The sequence below is a fragment of the Sarcophilus harrisii genome, chromosome 1, assembly GCF_902635505.1.
Source record: "Sarcophilus harrisii chromosome 1, mSarHar1.11, whole genome shotgun sequence".
Taxonomy (NCBI): domain Eukaryota; kingdom Metazoa; phylum Chordata; class Mammalia; order Dasyuromorphia; family Dasyuridae; genus Sarcophilus; species Sarcophilus harrisii.
In genome coordinates, this window is record NC_045426.1 from 230898307 (window position 1) to 230917982 (window position 19676).

At 33.3% G+C, this 19676-nt stretch overlaps 1 protein-coding gene across 1 annotated transcript in view; it reads right to left on the bottom strand.

Annotated features, from left to right (window-relative positions):
* Nucleotides 1-2677: 2677 nt before the first annotated feature.
* Nucleotides 2678-19676, bottom strand: part of NFX1 (nuclear transcription factor, X-box binding 1) — a 79181-nt gene continuing 62182 nt past the window's right edge. Inside the window, exons 20-24 of the mRNA XM_012542629.3 lie at nt 19286-19381; nt 12314-12380; nt 11689-11834; nt 7714-7818; nt 2678-3543 (exon numbers count right to left, since the gene is read on the bottom strand). Of these exons, the coding sequence (XP_012398083.1) occupies nt 3471-3543; nt 7714-7818; nt 11689-11834; nt 12314-12380; nt 19286-19381 (487 nt within the window). The 3' untranslated portion in view covers nt 2678-3470. The remainder of the gene's footprint in view (nt 3544-7713; nt 7819-11688; nt 11835-12313; nt 12381-19285; nt 19382-19676) is intronic.

The window sequence follows — 19676 nt, forward strand, 5'->3', positions numbered from 1 at the left end:
AGAAAAAGCTATTATTAAAAAAAGGAAAAAGCTATTACTACCTCCCCCGAAAAGGGGAAAAAAAATACAATAATGCTTGGATCTTCCCAATTCCCCTTTCAATGGATTTTTTTTGCCAGCAGCTCTCATTGGGTAATTGACTTAGAATTGGAAGGGATTTTAGAAATTATGCAGTTCAGCCCACTCATTTGAAAAATGAGGAAACTGAGGCAGAGCTAAGATGGCACAGAGTAGACAGGATTTTGCTTTGGTTCTTTCTGACTTCCCTCAGAATCAACATTAGATCAAGCCTTTGAACAAATTTTGGAGTGACAGAACCCACAAATATTTGGAGTGTAACAAATTTCCAACAGAAGATATTTTGGAAGGACTTCAGAAGAAGTCTGTCTCAATTGGGCAGAGGGGGATGTTGCCCAGTGCAAGGAGAGCAAAGGCCCCGCATGGGAAAACATAATAGGAGGCTCTTAGCCAAAATACAGGAGCATTGGCTGCTCTTTCCTTGTTCAGAAGACCAGTGGATCAGCAGATTAGCTGTGAGACCTCCAACATAAGTACAGAAGGCAAAGAATGAGCTCCCAAATCCCAGCAAAACAGGTAAGATTTGGCCAGGCCCACTGAGTGCAGTGGAAAAGCCCATAGAAGCTCTTGTTGCTCTGTAGAGGAAATTCAGGACAATCTCCCCTGTGCCCTAGGAGCAAACTTCAATCTTTAAAAGTAAGCAAAAAAGCAAAAAGAGTTCTGCCCACAGATAGCCATTATGGAGGCAGGGAACTGAAATCTTGAGGAAACTAAAGGCAAAATGCCTCTATATGAAATTTCAAAGGAGATATGAACTGGTCTCCATCTCAAAAGGCTCTCTTGATCAAAAAGAATCTTAAAAGAGAGAAGAAAAATCAGGAAAGCAAATGAGAGCTTTGCAGGAGTTTGGAAAAGGAAACAAAAATTAATTGAAGAAAACAACCCCCTAAAAAATAGAATTAGTAAAATGGAAAGAAATTTCAATGAATAAAATAACTCCTTTAAAAGTCCAACTGGCCAAATGAAAAAGGAGGTTAAAAAAAAGTGAAAAAAATAATTCACAACAAATTAGGACAAATGGAAGTGAGTGACTCAATGAGACATCAAGAATCAGTCAAACAAAATAAAACAAAAAAAAGTAAGATAGAAGATGTAAAATACCTCATTGGAAAAACAACTGACCTGGAAAACAGATTTAGGAGAGAAAATCTAAGAATTACTAGACCTGAAAACCACAATAAAAAAAGAGTCTAGACAACACTTTCAAGAAATAAAGGAAAACTGCTCTGATGTCCTAGAACCAGAGGATAAGATAGCTATTGAAAGAATCCACAGATCACCCCCTAAAAGAGACCCCAAAAGGAAAACTCCAAGGGATATGTAGCTAAATTCCAGAATTATCAGGAGAAATTAGGAAACAAGGCTTAAAGAGAGGGAAGCTCAGTGGCACAGGGGATAAGAGTATTGGTTCTGCAGTCAGGAAGACCTGAGTTTAAATCTGACTTCAGACACTCACTAGCTGTGAGACTTTGGGCAAGTCATTATTTGCCTCAGTTTCCTCATCTATAAAATGACTTGGAGAAGGAAATAGCAAATCATTCCAGTATCTTTGCCAAGAAAACCTCAAATGGTTTTAACAGCAACAAAAGGTCATAGGGGACAGAACCAGGATTTGAATGCAAGTCTTCTGCCCCAAATCAAATGCACAACTCAGAGCCATCACTCCACATTGCTGCCGACCACTCCACTGTGGAGGCTGAGAGTGGAGGAAAAATCTATCCCTGTGATTTTATTGTAATACATACAGATTCACTGATGCAGACTAGCACCTCATCTGTAGAGAGCTGTCTGAGACAATGAAGATTTAAACGACTTCTCCTGTGTCACTTCTCCTATGAAACTTCAGTAATGAGTTATGAGCTTCCACAAATTTCTGCCTCCACAATTCAAAATTTCTTTATCTCCATTTTCTCTCTCTCTTGAGGTGCCGTCTTTCCTTCCATCATTATTCTCTTTCTTTTTCAATCTCTTTGCCTACATTGGTTTTTTGACTTCTTATTACTATAAAAATGCTCAGTATTTAAGTTTGGGAAAGGAAGGCAATGTAGTTCTTTAATAAGAACCCGAGTTCCAAACAGCAGTAAACTTATGAGGCTAGAACTAGAGGGACCCTGAAAGCGATGAGGATGAAGATATTGTCTGTGCAGTTTAAGCCTAAACCTAAATAGGAAAGAATCTTTTCCAAAGGCTCAATGCAGAATTCTGATTTTGGCAAGAAGAATAGACTAAAGAAATCAAAATGATAATTATAAATAACTAAATAGTACTGCCTGATGCTAATCAATATTGCAAATAAGCCATACCCTTAAACTCCTTACCATCAAAGAAAATATCTAACAAACTTTTTTTTTTCCTTGGAAGTTCAAACTGACTAGCAGTCAGTTCTTACCCTGGGATATTGTGGGATTCTTTGGAAGTCCTTTTCTTTCCCCTTAAAACGTTTAGTGTTGGCTCTTTTGTTTATGTCTCAGCACCCTTAGAGTATATAGCATAATGACTTAAAAGGGGCCATTTAATAAAGTTTGTGACTGAAATGAATTAAGTGATACAATTAGATTCTATGTAGATTGTAGAAAAATAAATCCTAGAAATCTGATGCTTTCTCTGACCAAGATTTATGTAATTATATTAAGTGTGTCAAGTGCAGCAGCTGTAAGTCTGACAAATTCTTCAGCAAATTTCATGACGTTTTAGATGAAGACTCCACCTTTCCCCCATCCCTCTCAGATAAAGAATACTAATAATGTCTTATTCTATGCACTGGAAAACTCACTATTTTCTAAAAGTTACTAAAATTGATAACTTATTGAACTAGATGAATAAACTATAATGGTAATAATTATTTCCAGATAAATTAGCATTAAAAAACCACAAATTAAAGTTGAATGCAATTTGCAAAGTTGATGTTCCAGTGAAAACTATAAATCTCATTTTCACCACAAGTAGTTAAGATATTACAATTCCATTAAAATTACAATAATGCAACAAATAATAAAAACAAACGGCAGTTCTGGTTTCTTAAAAAAAAAAAAATTCAAAATCAACACTTTCCCTTCCCCTTCCCCTTTCTAATTAGCACTGTGATTGTACAGCAAGTACTAAAGTATAGCAAGTTGCCAAAAAAAAAGGAAAAAAAGAAAAGAAAAGAAAAGGCGGTTGTGGGGAGGATAGTACGGTACTCAGTTTAAATTACATTGAAACTCTGTACAGGCAGGAATAAAAGTCAACAAATTTCTGAGCACACTCATGCTCTTAGCAGTACAAAACAGTGTGCTAAACACTGATTATATGGGAGTTAAAAACTTGCACGATGATTGTGTCAGTTGGTACATGAATCAATCTTTGCATTACACCTAAAGACTTCTACACTTCTGACTGGCTCATTATTTTCCTTAATCTTGAACATCAAAGTAGTCAATCACTGGTTCCTTTGCTACTTTGTGCAATCCACTGCTACCAGAATTCCTGCAATAAAAATGATAATATTATGAGAATTACATTTTAGAGAAAAATAATGTTTTGGAAGATTTGTATATTTTCTGGAAGTTTATTAATTTATTATTTGACAAACTTTATAAAATGGTTTCAATATATCAGAATCACTAGACTATTTAATATGTACAAAATATGATTATAAGATATTTGTATATGACTTATGAGAATTGTTTCATCAATTTACAACCACACTACATGGCTAATGCATTAAATGGTAACAATATTAGCATAATAACAAAGCTTTTTAAAATCCATTATCTCATTTAATTATACACCACATTGCCAAAGAGGCAAGGCCCAGTTACCTTTAAGGAAACTAAATTTCTAAAGTTAACTTACTTGCCTAAAGTCATGGGAGGGGAAGAGGGAAAGGCAGGAAGAAAATATAGCTCCCACTCCATAGTATTTTAATAAAAATTAAATTCAATGTAAACAAAGGATATAAAACATCAATGTTCCAGCATGCAATGTGCATTAAAAAAACTAATAACAAAATGTCTCCCAAATCTCAAATGAATGCCCTTTTTTTTTTTGGAGGCAATTGGGGTTAAGTGACTTGCCCAGGGTTACACAGCTAGGAAGTATCTGGGGCTGGATTTGAACTCAGATACTCCTGTCTTTAGGGCCAGTGCTCAAATGACTGCACTTTTAAAAAAAGGATAATTATTTCACATTTTATATCTTTTCAAGTATTTAAACAAAAGAATTAGAGTTAAATGGAAATATGGCTAACCCCATTCTCCTTGGAAAGACAAATAGAGGAGCCGATGGAGTCAGTTTTCTATTGATCCAAGGGCAACAATTAGCTTTATTTAGTGAGATACTTGGTTATCTTATATTGCAGGGTTCATGATAAACACTTGCAAAAAAAACCTATCAAGAAAATATCTGACTTTTATGACATATATATTGTAGAGAATAAAGTGGAAGAGAAAATCAAGAATTCAGTAAGGTTTTTCATTATATGAATATATCCAACATCAACAATAATATTTGCTAACATTTATATTATGCTTTAAAATTTTCAAAGCACGTGAGTCTCAGTTGCATTCAGGTCTTAATGACTCCAAGTCCAGTATTCTATTACATAACGAACCACCTAATTACTTAGTAACTTAAGTGCAAAAGCAGGCATGGGGGAAAACAAAACAATCTTGGAAAACATGATTTAAGAGAGAAATGAGAAAAGCCATAATTTTGTGGACCATACAAGGATCTGAATATTCTTTTCAAGAAAAGCACTGGGACCATCCTCAGCAAAGAGATCAACCAAATTATTTCCAATGGAGCAGTAATGAACTGAACCAGCTATGCCCAGAAAAAGAACTCTGGGAGATGACTAAAAACCATTACATTGAATTCCCAATCCCTATATTTATGCACACATGCATTTTTGATTTCCTTCACAAGCTAATTGTACAATATTTCAGAGTCTGATTCTTTTTGTACAACAAAATAATGTTTTGGTCATGTATACTTATTGTGTATCTAATTTATATTTTAATGTATTTAACATCTACTGGTCATCCTGCCATCTAGAGGAGGGGTGGGGGGGGGTAAGAGGTGAAAAACTGGAACAAGAGGTTTGGCAATTGTTAATGCTGTAAAGTTACCCATGCATATATCCTGTAAATAAAAGGCTATTAAATTTAAAAAAAAAAAAAAAAGCACTGGGAGGTATTAGACACAGCAAATATCACATTAATATCATAAAAAATAAAATTAATTATATAATGACAGGAAAATTCTATGTGGGAGTCACTTCTAAAACTGCTCTTTACACAGGAAGACTTGATAGAAAAAGATCAGAATCATCTAAAATTAGAAGAAAAATAAAATATAGCATAAAAATGAGGCAACTTAAACCTATGAACAATGGACAAGGAAAATGGGAAACTGATTAAAAAAAAACACCCAGCACTTAATCAATATTTTTTAAGAATTTATTTTATTTTTGCTAAGTCAATTGGGCTTAAATGATTTTCCCAGGGTCACACAGCTAGGAAGTGTTAAGTGTCTGAGGCCATATTTGAACTTAGATCCTTCTGACTTCAGAGCTGGTGGTGCTCTTTCCACTGAGCCATCTAGCTGCCCTGACTTAATCAACATTAACAGTATTTCCTAAGTTAAGTTTAACCATCATATATCAGCTGCCAATTAAGAAGGGGTAAAAAGAGACAATAATCTTAGTTGAGAACCACTGATATCCTTGCCAACTGGAGAAGATATGGTAGCTAGGGACTGTATCAGTTCAAAATGTAAACTAGTTTGTAAAATCTTACAGAAGAAATATAAGATTATAAGCAGTAATGCCTCATAAAAAAATAAGTAGTAGACAGAAAATGACTTATAGAAGGCTTATTGATGGACCCAATTAAACTATAAAGCTTTAAATCATTAAAGATAAAGACAGTAGAATGTATGAAAAATGGAAAAGATTGTCAAGATGTCTATAACAAATTGTGACAAAAGAACCATTATATATGAAATCTAACATCACAGTCCTGCTTTCTATAAGATGAAGCAGAAATTACACCAAAGAAAGGATGAGAAAAGCTGGACTAGACTACATATATATACAATTAGGAGATGTAACATTTTGGAGCCTTTGAGGGCTCATTTCTCCATACCTGGAAAAGGGATGATACTCCTTCAAAAATAGATATTGTTTGGGGGAAGAGGAGGAGAAAGGGGGCAGAGAAATTATCAGTAATTATACTCTCACTATTCTATTTCTACATAGGAATCTAAAAATATATATTTAGGACATTTTGATGAAGGAATGATACAGAGGCTTTTTTAATGATGCCTTCAGGAGATAGCATGATCACCATTGCCTGAAAGACGCAGAAATTATCAGTTTTCACTGCTTATTGTTTGCTGATTATAAAAACATTCGATTTAGTACAGGAAAAAGCTGCCTTAAGGGGTCTACTGGTATACATAGTAAAATCACTTAAGATTCCTTTAAAAGATATGACTTTGAAGACTCACTAATTATTAATACCTAGCAAGGAAATCAGAGAGAAGTAAATATACTTGCTAGAGCTGTAGATGTTTTCCAGTGCTGAGTTCAAATGGAAATGGGTTTTCCTATATTTAGTAAGGTACTCCAAGGAAATTTACAGAAATTCCAAAGAAATATACAGCATAGATAGAAGAGTACTCTAAGAGAAGGCACCATCAGCAGGTATGCCCGTATTTGCATTAAGACACTGGATTGATTGTATTAATTCCTGGAACAATGATAAACCTACTAACGGATAAACAGTTAAGAATGTGGCCTAAAAATTCAACAGAAACACTAAGTAGATAAAGAATAAGAAGTTCGGACAAAAGCAACTGGGGGGAGGAGGGGAAGACCATGAAAGTGGTCCATCAGTTGGACAATGGCTGCAGATACCCAAAGAGCTTGGCCCAGAATGGAATAAAAGCAAGAAAAAGTGACTTGTGTTACTTTTCAAAATTGTGCAGCTTCTCCATGAAACAATGGTCCATTTATAAATATGTAATCAATACTCTTTCAGTGATGCTGTATAGCTTCAAATCACAAAATGCTAATCTCTAAATGGGTCACTTAAAGGTTAATGGAGAGGATGTGTTATTGCAACATTTACCAGTGAGAATTTCTTGGATGTAGTGTAAAGGATATTATCAAGGAGCTATATAGTGAGAGCAAGGGAAAACTGGAGTTCAGAAACTCCACTGGTATTTATATAACATTCAGAGATCAAGAGGAAAGCCCTACCACATTAAGTAGTTCTTTCAAAAAGGATGTGGACAAAGAATGGTCTCTTTTTGAAACATTTCTAATAATTTTTCTAAAAAACCATTCTAAATATGTTTCTAATAATTAGAATATTCTAATAACATCATAACAAAGTGGACTAGGAATCTAATCCCTGCTTTTCTTTTTACCTCTTTGGGCCACTGTTTCCTCATCTATACAAATGAGGTCAAAACATATTTGGGGTCTTCTATAGCTTTAACATTCTGCAGTTCTCTTGACAATAGCTATTTTATGTTGTAGGCATAGTGGAACAAAAACATGTAAAGTCATCAGACTCCAAAACTGAAGTGTACCTTTAGAAGGCTTTGTATAATTCTTTACTTCTATTAGCACAAATAAAGAATTCTTACTTATCTGTTTGTTGTTTGTGATGAGGAATTGGTGGTGGTGGGCGTGACTGCATTTCCCTCTCCAGTATATCTGTGAGAGTGGTAGGAGGACAAAGAGACTTCCCCCTAATAAAAGAAAACACAAAATATTAAAAAGCAGTTAGTTAGCAAGCATTTATTCAGTACTTACTATATGAAGGAGCTGTTTCTGCCTTTGAAAAGCATATATTCTCAGAGTAAAGTGTAATTTGGTAATATTTAACAAAATAAACAAAAACACAATAAAATATAGATAACATTACATTTTAAAAGTAGTTATCCTTATGTACTGAATAGTAGCCCCTCTTTCTACTTGAGAATAACACTACTAATGCAAATGATTTAATATAGCAATAGTCTATTGCCATCCTACCTATACAATTTTTTTCTCTATGCTAATAACACAGTTCTGACAAATCTACTCTTCATATAGATACACTATGACCATGGTTCCATGGGCACATCATTACTTTGATCCTCTGGCCAAGAATCTCATTCTCATCTATAATCCAAATGCCCTGTTAAAATTTAGCTCATGATTTAGTTTTCTCCAAAAACCATATTTTAACCCACAGACTTAACTGTTCTTTTCTGAAATTTTGCAATACAACAAATATAATACATATAATCAAGCATTTTCCATTTTTTTAATCATAGCTTTATTTTTTCTGGTTATATGTGTACATTCATTTTAAGCATATTTTGTATCAATAAGATTGTAAGCTTCTTAGGAAATAATATATCCCTTCTCAGAAACCTTAGCAGAGTATTCGTACATACCTATAATGTAGGTGTGCTCTAAATAATTGCTAAAGAAAAGTCATCAATATTCAGCATTCTCAGTTTTTTTTTTTTTTTTTATTAAAGAATACATGGGCTCTTGTTAAAACAGTTCTTATTTTGAGATTAACAGTTGCTTTTTCTTTGCCTTCTAAAGTCTAATTCATTTTTTGGGGGGTTCATATCAAAGGAGTCCCAATCTTTCTTATTAGGTTTTTATTAGATATTTTACATAATCTGAATTAGAACTCTAAATGTAATTTTCCACTTAAAAGTATCATTATAGTTTTGGATACCACCTATAGCTCAGCAATTTTTTTCTTATCAAAATGCTTTCTGGCTGATTTCCTTCTTTATTTTTCCCATTAAATGATGTAAATTTGAGGAGAGAGGGAGAGGGAGAGGGAGAGGGAGAGGGAGAGAGAGTGAGAGTGTGTGTGTGTGTGTGTTTTTCTGGCTTTAGTGTAATAGCATGGATTCATGTCTACTCTATTCAGTCTTTAAATGACCCTCATTGACTTTGGTATTTTTCTCACCTTAGCTCCTGGATATTTTATTGCTTTTGATTGAATCTTTATGGTTAGTATTATATCCAGTAATTTATAAATATTCATCTTGTTTTAAAAGTCAACTGTCTGCAGATCCTTTTCATGATCTTATTTAGATTTTGACTAAAATCACCATTAATATAGCATCATGTAATTAGAGGACAAAAATTACATAGAAAATTTATATATTTTATGTAAAGCAATGTAAATAGAAAAGGTACTTTTGCATATGCTTATAATTACTGGCTATTAGAATAATGTTTCTTTTCTAATTGCTTATCCTTTAGATTCTGGCAGTATTGGTAGGAATTGTGAATTTTGTCAATGTATGATCTTTTTATTTGGAATATAGAAATCAATTCATCTATTATATGCCAATATATTGTCTTGATGTGAGGTTAAAGTAAAAACCATCTTGACTCTTGCCATCCCACTGTTTGTGTGTGTATATATTTATATGGTTAGCTTTTGAACTGAATAAATGAACTCAGAATATTTATATTCTAAAAAAAAAAAGAAAAAAGAAAAGCATATATTCTAATAGGATAGACAATATGTAAATATCCCCCTCAACACTACCTGTTTTCTAACGAAGGTATTTCATGATCCTTTTAGACTTTGCTTTTTGTTTAGCGTGTGTGTATGTGTGTATGTATGTATTTTCTATGCAAATCAAGGAAATCTCAGATCGAGTTTTCCCTCTGACGCAAATTACCTTCTATGACTTTGGACAAATCACTCAAGCTTCCAGTGGCCCACTCCCACAAAAAGACTGTAGGGAAAAAGTCTTAATCTTCATTGGTAGAGGAAGTTCTACACTGCACATTCCCTACACTGATAAAAATCATAGGTCTGGTTTTAAAATTTACAAATCATGCACATATATGTATATACATATACACATGTATGCACATATTTCTCTTGATAGAATTTAAGTTTTCCAGGGGCATTTTTGTCTCCATATTCCCAGGACCTGGCTCAAAGGAGTTGCCTAATAAATACACAGTCTGACTATTATACCTAATGTTTATTCACCTGAAAATTTCCATTTTCTTCATTCTAATTACTTAAAGATTGATAATTTAACTTCAAAATTAGGCATTCCGTATTTCTGTTTGATTTTTCAACCACTGACTCAGTTTCCTTTTTAATAAGTTTTGGTTCTCTTTTGGTTTCCTGACTAATTTCTTGGGGAAATGCCAGTAAGAAATGGAATAAGAAGGGAACACTTTGTTTTGGTTCTCCTAATGCCTTGAAATGGCCTGAAATGAATTCTAAGATATCAAAGAGAAGAGTAAGACAGGAAAATAAGTCTCCAAGAGAATTTGTTTTAGATGCTGAAGGTATGGCAGATGAGGTAATATCTGCAAAGGTCATTCTGACTTACTGATGACAGGAAAACAAGCTGCTAAAAACAAATCAATCAACCCACAAGAACAAGAAGTATATGATAAAATTGGGGTAAAAAGGTGAGCTGGGAAAGGGAAATTGCGAGTTACAATTTTGGAATATATATTATCACAAGATTTTAATGTATCCAATTAAAGATTACTAGGGAATGAGCAATTGTTACCATTAATGTTTTTGAACAAGTATTGAATATGTAAAGCTATAATTTAAGATTTAAGGATGAACAAAAACTGTATTAATTGCTTCATTGGTGATTCTGACTTTTTTAAAGACTGGTGACTAAGGAACAATTATTAATTGCATGCCACATAGGCCAGGATATCTTTGAACAGCACCAAACAATAATCTCTTTGCAGAGAGAAAGTTTCTATTAGCCATAATAGAAAGACCATATACCTTCAAGTCAGAAGCAATCTATGAGTCTCTGAGTAGTAAATTCTTTCTTATTGTTCAGTCATTTTCAATCATGTCCAATTCTTTGTGACCCCTTTTAGGATTTTCCTAGCAAAAACACCAGAGTAGTTTCCTATTTCCTTCTCCAGATCACTTTTACAGATAAAGAAACTGAGTCAAACAGGATTAAGTAACTTGTTCAGGGTTCTCTAGTTAGTTTCTTAAGCCAGATCTGAACTCGGGAAGATGAGTCTTTCAGATTCCAGGTCCAGTGCTCTATCCAGTGTGTTACCTAGCTATCCCAGTTCTCCATAGAAATAATAAACAACTACTTGCATCTAAGCTAAATTTCAAAAGAGATGTAGGCCTTGGGGAAATATATGCTTATATATAATAAGAACAGTGTTGTTTTGCAAAATCTTGGATTGGAAGACTAAGTGGGAGTAGTCCTATGTTCTCTTTGTTTGCAAAGCAGCATTCCACTGTGTGGCATTTAGGGTAGGTTTGGGTTAAAGTTGGGAGGTGCATCCTCCCAAATCTAAATGTGCCTGTACACCTCCAGACAGGAAAGCCCATCTGACACTGGAAAACATCTGATTAAAACAGAAACTACAGTTTCAAACTGCTACTATTTCTCCAAGCATTCAAACATACTGGGGTAATTCAGTTTCACTAAGTGAAGCAAAATGCTAAATCAGAATTTAGAATTTTTACATAATAAGGCTGCCATGCAAAAGCAAATCTATTTCTGAGAAAAATATTCAAAACCTTAAAACTACTATTAGTTTTTCTACAACTCAAAACAGGAAAGCAAAACATAACATACCTCACTGCAGTGATAACAACATTACGCTTTGGTTCACTGTCATAACTCACACTCTCAATACCATAAATTTGGGCCAACTCATAGATGAGCTTTCGATGGTCTCTATTCATAGGAGGATAGCAATGACTTTTTTTAACATTTTTTCCCTGTATTGAGAAAGGAAGAGAGAGAATTTAAATCACTCATATATTAAAACTCTTAATATTACTCCTAATGCAAATAAATAACCTTTGATTAAGATTTCAGGAAATTACTTATATTTAACCAAGAAATCTAGATTGTATAATTAACTTTAAAATCAGGAGTTAAATACTACATATACAAAACTATGTTTTGTCTTTTGATCCTCAGGGCTGCTTATAATTTTTTAAACGGCAACTTCCGGTCCACACTTTGGTTGTTACTGCAGGACTTGTTTCATTCCTTGAATTTGTGTCCCGAAGGACTAATAGTGCCTGGCACATAGTAGAAACTTAATAAATGCTTACTAGCAATGGAATCATTCCTTCTCTATTTCCACTTTTTTTTTTTTACAAGATTGTTGCATCACTTCCCATGCAGGTAAAATTTATTTTTGCATTACAAATTGAAGTTTTGGCACTGGTTCACATTTTTGGCTACCAACCTTATTTACAGCTTCCACCAAGGCTTTCATTTCCTTCTCAACGTCACTGACAAATCTTAAGTCTTTCCTGCAATTAGAAATCATTTTAATTATCTTACCATTTATTTTTTCTAACAAATGTGGTTTTGTTTACAATAACCTTCCCAACCCTAGCCAACATATATGAAAAGGACAAGAGGAAGGAAAACTAAGAGGGAAAAACTGAATATTACATGATCAGATACTTGAGAATTATTGGAGATTGGAGAAAGGATAGAATGAAAGAGGAAAAATGAGAGGAAGGTGCAGAGCAAAGAGGGCAAAGGGTGCAAAGGTTCAGTAAAATGTAGACAGCTGTGTAGGGAGGAGTTTGAGGAAAGAACTATCTTTACCATGGTTTTTCTCAGCTTTTTCTCAGACTTGATTGTCTAGGGGACTCCTAGAAAAGCAGAAAGCAAGGGACAGAGCCAAGATGGTGGATTAGCAGCAACTTGGCTGAACTCTCAACATTGTCTTTCACCAAACAACTTTAAAATAATCAATCAAATACAATTTTGGAGCAGCAAAGCTAACAAAAGGGTCAAGACAAGACATTTTTCTAGCCTAAGAAAACTTAGGGGATCAGCAGAAGTTTGTAACAACAGAGTAAAAGGATGTCTGGAGCCTACACATGCTGCCACTGCAGCAATGGCTGTCACAGCACCATCTTCAGGAGCTTTCAGCTCAGAGATGTTAAGGGGGTCATAAAATTGGTCAGAAAGAAATTACAACTCTACTGGCATTGGGTTCAGCTGGCACTCTTGGACAACTCTACTGCCTATATGTAGTTATAGTACAACTCAAAAAGTAGCCTCAAAAAGACAAAAGTTCGGGATAGTGCCTCTCTACCCCCAGTGTGAGCAGAGTCCAACTTGAACATAAAGTTCAAAGTTGAGAAACAAATGGGAAAAAAGAAAATAATAATAAAAAGAACCTACCATGAAAAGCTATTACAGTGACTGGGAAAATTAAGATATATAAACAGAAGAAAAGAACAATGTGAAAACAGCTACAAATAAAACCTGAAAGAAAAATACTAATTGGATCAATAAGATTTTCTGCAAGAGTTAAATAAAGAGATAAAATCAGAATTGGCAAATGGAAACTATTGACTCTGAAACATTAAGAATTAATGGACTACCTGAAAGCCCGATAGAGCCTAGACACCACCATTCAAGAAATTATAAAGAAAACAAAACAAAATTTGTCCTAGAAATGGAAAGAATATACTGATCACCACCTGAAAAATATTCCCAAAAGAAAACTCTCAGGAATATTATAGACCAATTCCAGAGCTCCCAGGTTAAAAAGAAAATGACTTCAAGATAGAAAAAAACAATTGAAATATTTTGGAGCCACAGTCAAGATCACACAGATTTAGTAGCTTCCATCTTAAAGGAATAGAAGGCTGAGATTATGATATCCTAGGAAAAAAGGAACTAGGATTACAATCAAGAATAATCTACCTAGCAAAAGTTCAAGGGGCATTTTTCCATGGACTTTTAATGACATACAGGACTTTCAAACACTCTTGATGAAAAGACCATAGCTGAATAGAAAATCTGACTTTCAAATACAAGTCTCAAGAATAGTAAAAAAAAAAAAAAAAACTCATGAAAGGGTAATCACAAGGTTTCAAATGTTTACATTTCTAGATGGGAAGATGATACATACAGCTCCTAAGAACTTAATCATTATTAGAATAGTTAAAAGGACTCTACATAGATAGTGGCATGCATGTACAACAATTATATTGTAATGATCTCCAAAAAGAAAGAAGGTTAACAAAGAGGGATGTACTGGGAAAAGGAGAAAGGGAAAGGTAGAATGAGAAAAATTTTCTCACATAAAAGAGATAAGCAAAGAAGAGCTTTTACAGTGAAGAAGAAAATGGTGGTAGATGCCAACTCTTGACCTTCACTCTTAGCTGAATTTCTTGAAGGATTGAAGAATGTGTAAATACTTAGTTTTGTACAGAAATATAACTTATTCCCTAGGGAAAGGAAGAGAAGGGTACAAGAGAAAAGTGGGGAGAGGGCAGAGAAGATGACAAAAGGTAAGAAAGATTAACAAAGGCTGGAGCTGGAACCAAAACACTTTCAAAGAGGGACAAGATAAAAATAAGAAAGTGGAATGGAGAGAAATACACAGTTAGTTGTCATAACTATGAAAGTGAATGGGAGGAACTCATCCATAAACTAAGAGCAGATAGCAAAATAGATTAGAAAATAGAATCTAGTAATATATTGTTTACAAGAGAGACTTGAAACAGAAAGACACACACAAAATAAGGGGCTGGAGCAAAATCTAATATGCTTCAGCTGAACTTATTTAAAAAAGGCAGGGGGTGGGTAACAATTGCGATCTCTGACAAAGCAAAAACAAAAATCAACCTAACTAAAAAGGATAATCAGAGAAACTACATTTTGCTACAAGGTATCAATAGCTTTTAAAACTTTTTCCACTACTGACCCTTTTTCATCCAAGAAATTTTTAAGCAACCCTGAGTATATAGGTATATAAAACAGGTATACAAATCAAACATTTACTGATAATAAATCATAATTTTGAGACCTCCACATTTAGTTATAAAATCCTAGATTGAATTGCAACCTAGGGTTAAAAAAGGTGGGACAGATAATGAAATAATATCAAAAAATTTTATAGCAAGTTTTTCAAGGCCTCCTCTCAAATATATACTGAGTACAGAACCAAGTCTAATTTATAAAAGAGCCATTCCCCACCTGATAAATGGTCAAGGATATAAACAGGCAGTTTTCAGAAGAAATCAAAGATATTCTGGGAAAAAATTTTTATACCCAGTGTTTCTGATAAAGGCTTCATTTCTAAAATATATAGAGAACTGACTCAAATTGATAAGAATACAAATCATTCCTCAACTGATAAACAGTCAAAGAACAATTGGGCACGAACAATTTTTAGATGAAGAAATTAATTCCTAGTTACATGAAAAAAATGCTCTAAATCACTATTGAATGAAGAAATGCAAATTAAGAAAACTCTGAAATACCACCTCACACTCTTCAGATTGGCTAAGATGATAGGAAAAGATAATAAATGCTAGAAGGAATAGAAGGAATTGGGACACTAATGCACTACTGGTAGAGTATTATAATGATCAATCATTCTGGAAAGCAATTTGGAACTACGTCCAAATGACTATAAAATTGGGCATAATTTTTTTTTAATAGCTTTTTATTTACAAGTTATATGTATGGGTAATTTTACAGCATTGACAATTGCCAAACCTTTTGTTCCAATTTTTCCTCTCCTTCCCCCCACTCCCTCCCCTAGATGACTAGTAGATGTTAAATATATTAAAGTATAAATTAGATACACAATAAGTATACATGACCAAACCATTATTTTGCTGTACAAAACAAATCAGACTCTGAAATATTGTACAATTAGCCTGTGAAGGAAATCCAAAATGCAGGCAGGTAAAAATATAGGGATTGGGAATTAAATGTAATGGTTCTTAGTCATCTCCCAGAGTTCTTTCACTGGGTGTAGCTGGCTCAGTTCATTACTGCTCCATTGGAACTGATTTGGTTCATCTCATGGCTTAAGATGGCCAGGTCCATCAGAAGAGATCATCACATAGTATTGTTGTTGAAATATATAATGATCTCCTGGCCCTGCTCATTTCACTCAGCATCAATTCATGTAAGTCTCTCCAGGCCCTTCTGAAATAATCCTGCTGGTCATTTCTTACCGAACAATAATATTCCATAATATTCATATACCACAATTTATTCAGCCATTCTCCAATTATGGGCATGTACTCAGTTTCCAGTTTCTGGCCACTACAAAGAGGGCTATTGGGCATAACTTTTGATCTAGCAGTCTCACTACTGGGTCTGTATTACAAAGAGATAATAAAAAAAGGAAAAAAGGACCCAAATGTGCAAAAATTGTTTGTAGCAGCAGTTTTTGTTATGGTAAGGAATTGGAAATTGAATGGACACCCATCAGTTAGGAATAGCTCAATAAGTTATGGTATATGAAGGTAATAGAATATTATTGTTCTATTAGAAATGATTAGCACACTGATTTCAGAAAAGCCTGGAAAGACCTATATGAACTGATGCTGTGTGAAGTGAGCAGAAACGGAAGAACATGATCATGCAATGATCAACTGTGATGGACAATGAAGAGATTCAAGGTAATTCTAACAGATTGGGATGGAAAATGACAATTGTATCCAGAGAGAGAATTATGGAGACTGAATGTGGATCACAACATGGTTATTTTCACCTTTTTGTTTGTATTCTTTCTCATGGTTTTTTTCCTCTTTTGGTGTGATTTTTTTCTTGCATCACAGAAATGTAGAAATGTTTAAGAGAATTGCACATATTTAACCTATATTAGATTACTTGCTGTCTTGGGAAAGGGAGAAGAAAAATTTGGAACACAAAGTTTTACAAAAGTGAATGTTGAAAACTTTATGTGTATTTGGAAAAATAAAATACCATTGAAAAAATAAAACTTAAAAAATTTTAAAATCGAGAAGGAAACCAAAGCTATTTATTCATATCTACATATGAAAAAACATTCTAAATCACTATTGATTAATAATAAATCATTATTAACAAATAATGATTTATTAGCTAATAAATCATTAGTTGATTAATTAAGGCATTAAATTGCCTTAATTAAGGCAAATTAAAGCACTCTAAGATACCACCTCAAATCTATCAGTCTGATTATCATGACAGAAAAAGAAAATGATGAATATTGGAAGGGATATAGAAAAATTGGGACACTAATATACTGTTGGTAGAGTTATAAACTGGTCTAACCATTATGGAGAACAATTTGGAACCATGCCCAAAGGACTATAAAACTATATATATTTTTTGACTTAGGATTTGTATCCCAAAGAGATACAAGAAAAGACAAAAGGACCCATTTGTATAAAAGTATTTAAAGGAGCTTTTTGTGGTATAGAACTGAAAATTGACAGATCGTTCATCAGCTGAGGAATGATCAAGTTGTAGTATATGAGATTGTAATGGAACATATTAGCATAAGAAAACAAGCAGGAACATTTTAGAAAAATGAACTTGGACAAAATGAAACGAGAGGAGAATATTGTTCACAATTACAACAATATTGCAAGGATGATCAATTGTGAAAGATTCATCTATTCTGATTAAGACAACTGTCCAATAGAAAATACCATCTGCATTCAGAAAGCGTATGGATTTTGAATATAAATCAACATATTCTATGAACCACATGCTATAGTTCATTTTGTTTTTGTTTTCCTCTTGTGGTTTTTTTCCTTTTGTTTTGATTTTTCTCTCCCAATGATTCATAAAGAAATGTGCATTAAAAAGTTAATATACATGTATAACCAGGAAAAAAAAAACTTACTTTTTTAAAAGAACCTAAAAAAAAAAAAAAAAAGATAACTGTCCAAGATAATTCAAAGGACCCATGATGAAAATTTCTATCCACTTTCAGAGAAAGACTCTGAATGAATAAATGGAAAACATATGAAAGTATACTTGTTTTTTACATTTATTTTTATTGTTTTCTTTTGTGACATGGATAATATGGCAATAGGGTTTACATGAATTCACAAGTATAACTGAAATCAAAATGCTTGCCTTCTCAAGAAAAGGAGGAGAAAATTTGGAAAGTAAAATTTTTTAAAATAATTGTTAAAATGTTTTTACATGGAACTGGGAAATATTTAAAGAAATAAAATAATTTATTAAAAACAAATAAAAATTTAAAAAAAAAAAAGAATTTCTCTAGGGATAGTGAGGTCCTTTCAAACATTTTGTTGATTGCACAAGAACTATAATTTTAGAGAGATGCCTAAATTAGATCTGAAATCACTATAGAGGGTCAGCCTAATAATCTAAAAAGGGGAAAAAACAATAGATGAATAAACAAGGTTTACTGTGTCAACTATACAATGTAGTTGGATGGACAGACACTGAATGGCCCATTAGTATATATCTACTGGATAGACAATGTAGATGGACAAAAACTCCCAGAGTGAAAAAGGTCAAATTGTATTTAGGAAATTGCAGAGTGCTTTCAACAATCCCAGGCTTCTCCTTGAAACAAGAAAATCATCTTTTTTAGAATATTCTTCAAATTCCTTGACAACTTCAAAGAATCAAAGTTATGGATTAATCAAGCAATATATACCAGTGTGTATTAACAGGCTGCAGCACATTACCTAAGTTGAACTGCTTGCAAAAATCAGCACAAAAGATATCTATGATCAATGGAGAGAGAGTTTGTATTCACTGATGCCCACCTTAATATTAAAAGAAACCAAGAAAAGCATCTAGCAACCAATGTATTCTTTATAGAGGTTTTATGGACAAGAGTAGCATAAAATGAGAAGGTATGGTCAGGCTAACAAAATGAATCTTTGAGGGAAATCTCTGTATAGATGAGAAATTACAGATATTAACTTATTTAAGTAAGCACCTAAAAATTAACTAGTTTATAAACACTATCTGAATTAACTGCCTCTGGGCTAACCTTCAGAATTAGAGAAGATCAGAATCATTCTACAGTTATCTTTACAAGATGAGAGAAGACATTTTCTTCATTCAGCTTTTTCTCTGCCATTTTTAAATGCCACAATGAAGTTTTAAGAATCCTGTTGTGTCTAATACAGCTATAATCTCTCTATTCTTTAGTTTCTAGAAGTTACGGATGACTCCCATACCTCTTGTAACTTAACTGAGATAATGTGGTAAAATTTAATGAGTTTTAATCTCTTGTCACTTTCCTGAACAATTTTAAGACAGTGAAAAATATTTTAAAAATAACAGAATTTGTTAGAAAAGAAATTAAACAGAATTTTTATTAGTAACTTCACAAATAATCATAAATTTTAAATGATCTAATAGATCTTTTGTTTTGTAAAGTACTTGCCCCAAAGCACCACAAGCCACATACCTAGCATCTTCTTTCAGGCTATCACTGTATCTTGAACCAGACCGTACATTAAAAGGGTCAGAACTTTCACTGATATTAAGAGCCTCTGCTAGTCGCCTGAAATTAAGAAAGAAATTACAGTAACTGGTTGTTAAATATAAGCAAAAAATAAACAAACAAAACCCGGGAAAATACAGGACAAATAGTAAATGGAGATTAATAATTTTTTTGCAAATATGAATGAAAAACGCAAAATATATGCTAAAAATGAATTACTTATTTAGCTTAAAAGAGAAGGCTAAGGAAGTAACAAGGGTTGAATTGTTCATTTTCATTGAGAGCAGTTTAAATTACGCTGAAGTACAAGTATAAGGATAGTTGTGCAGTGAAGTGTATTAAATCATGTCTAAGG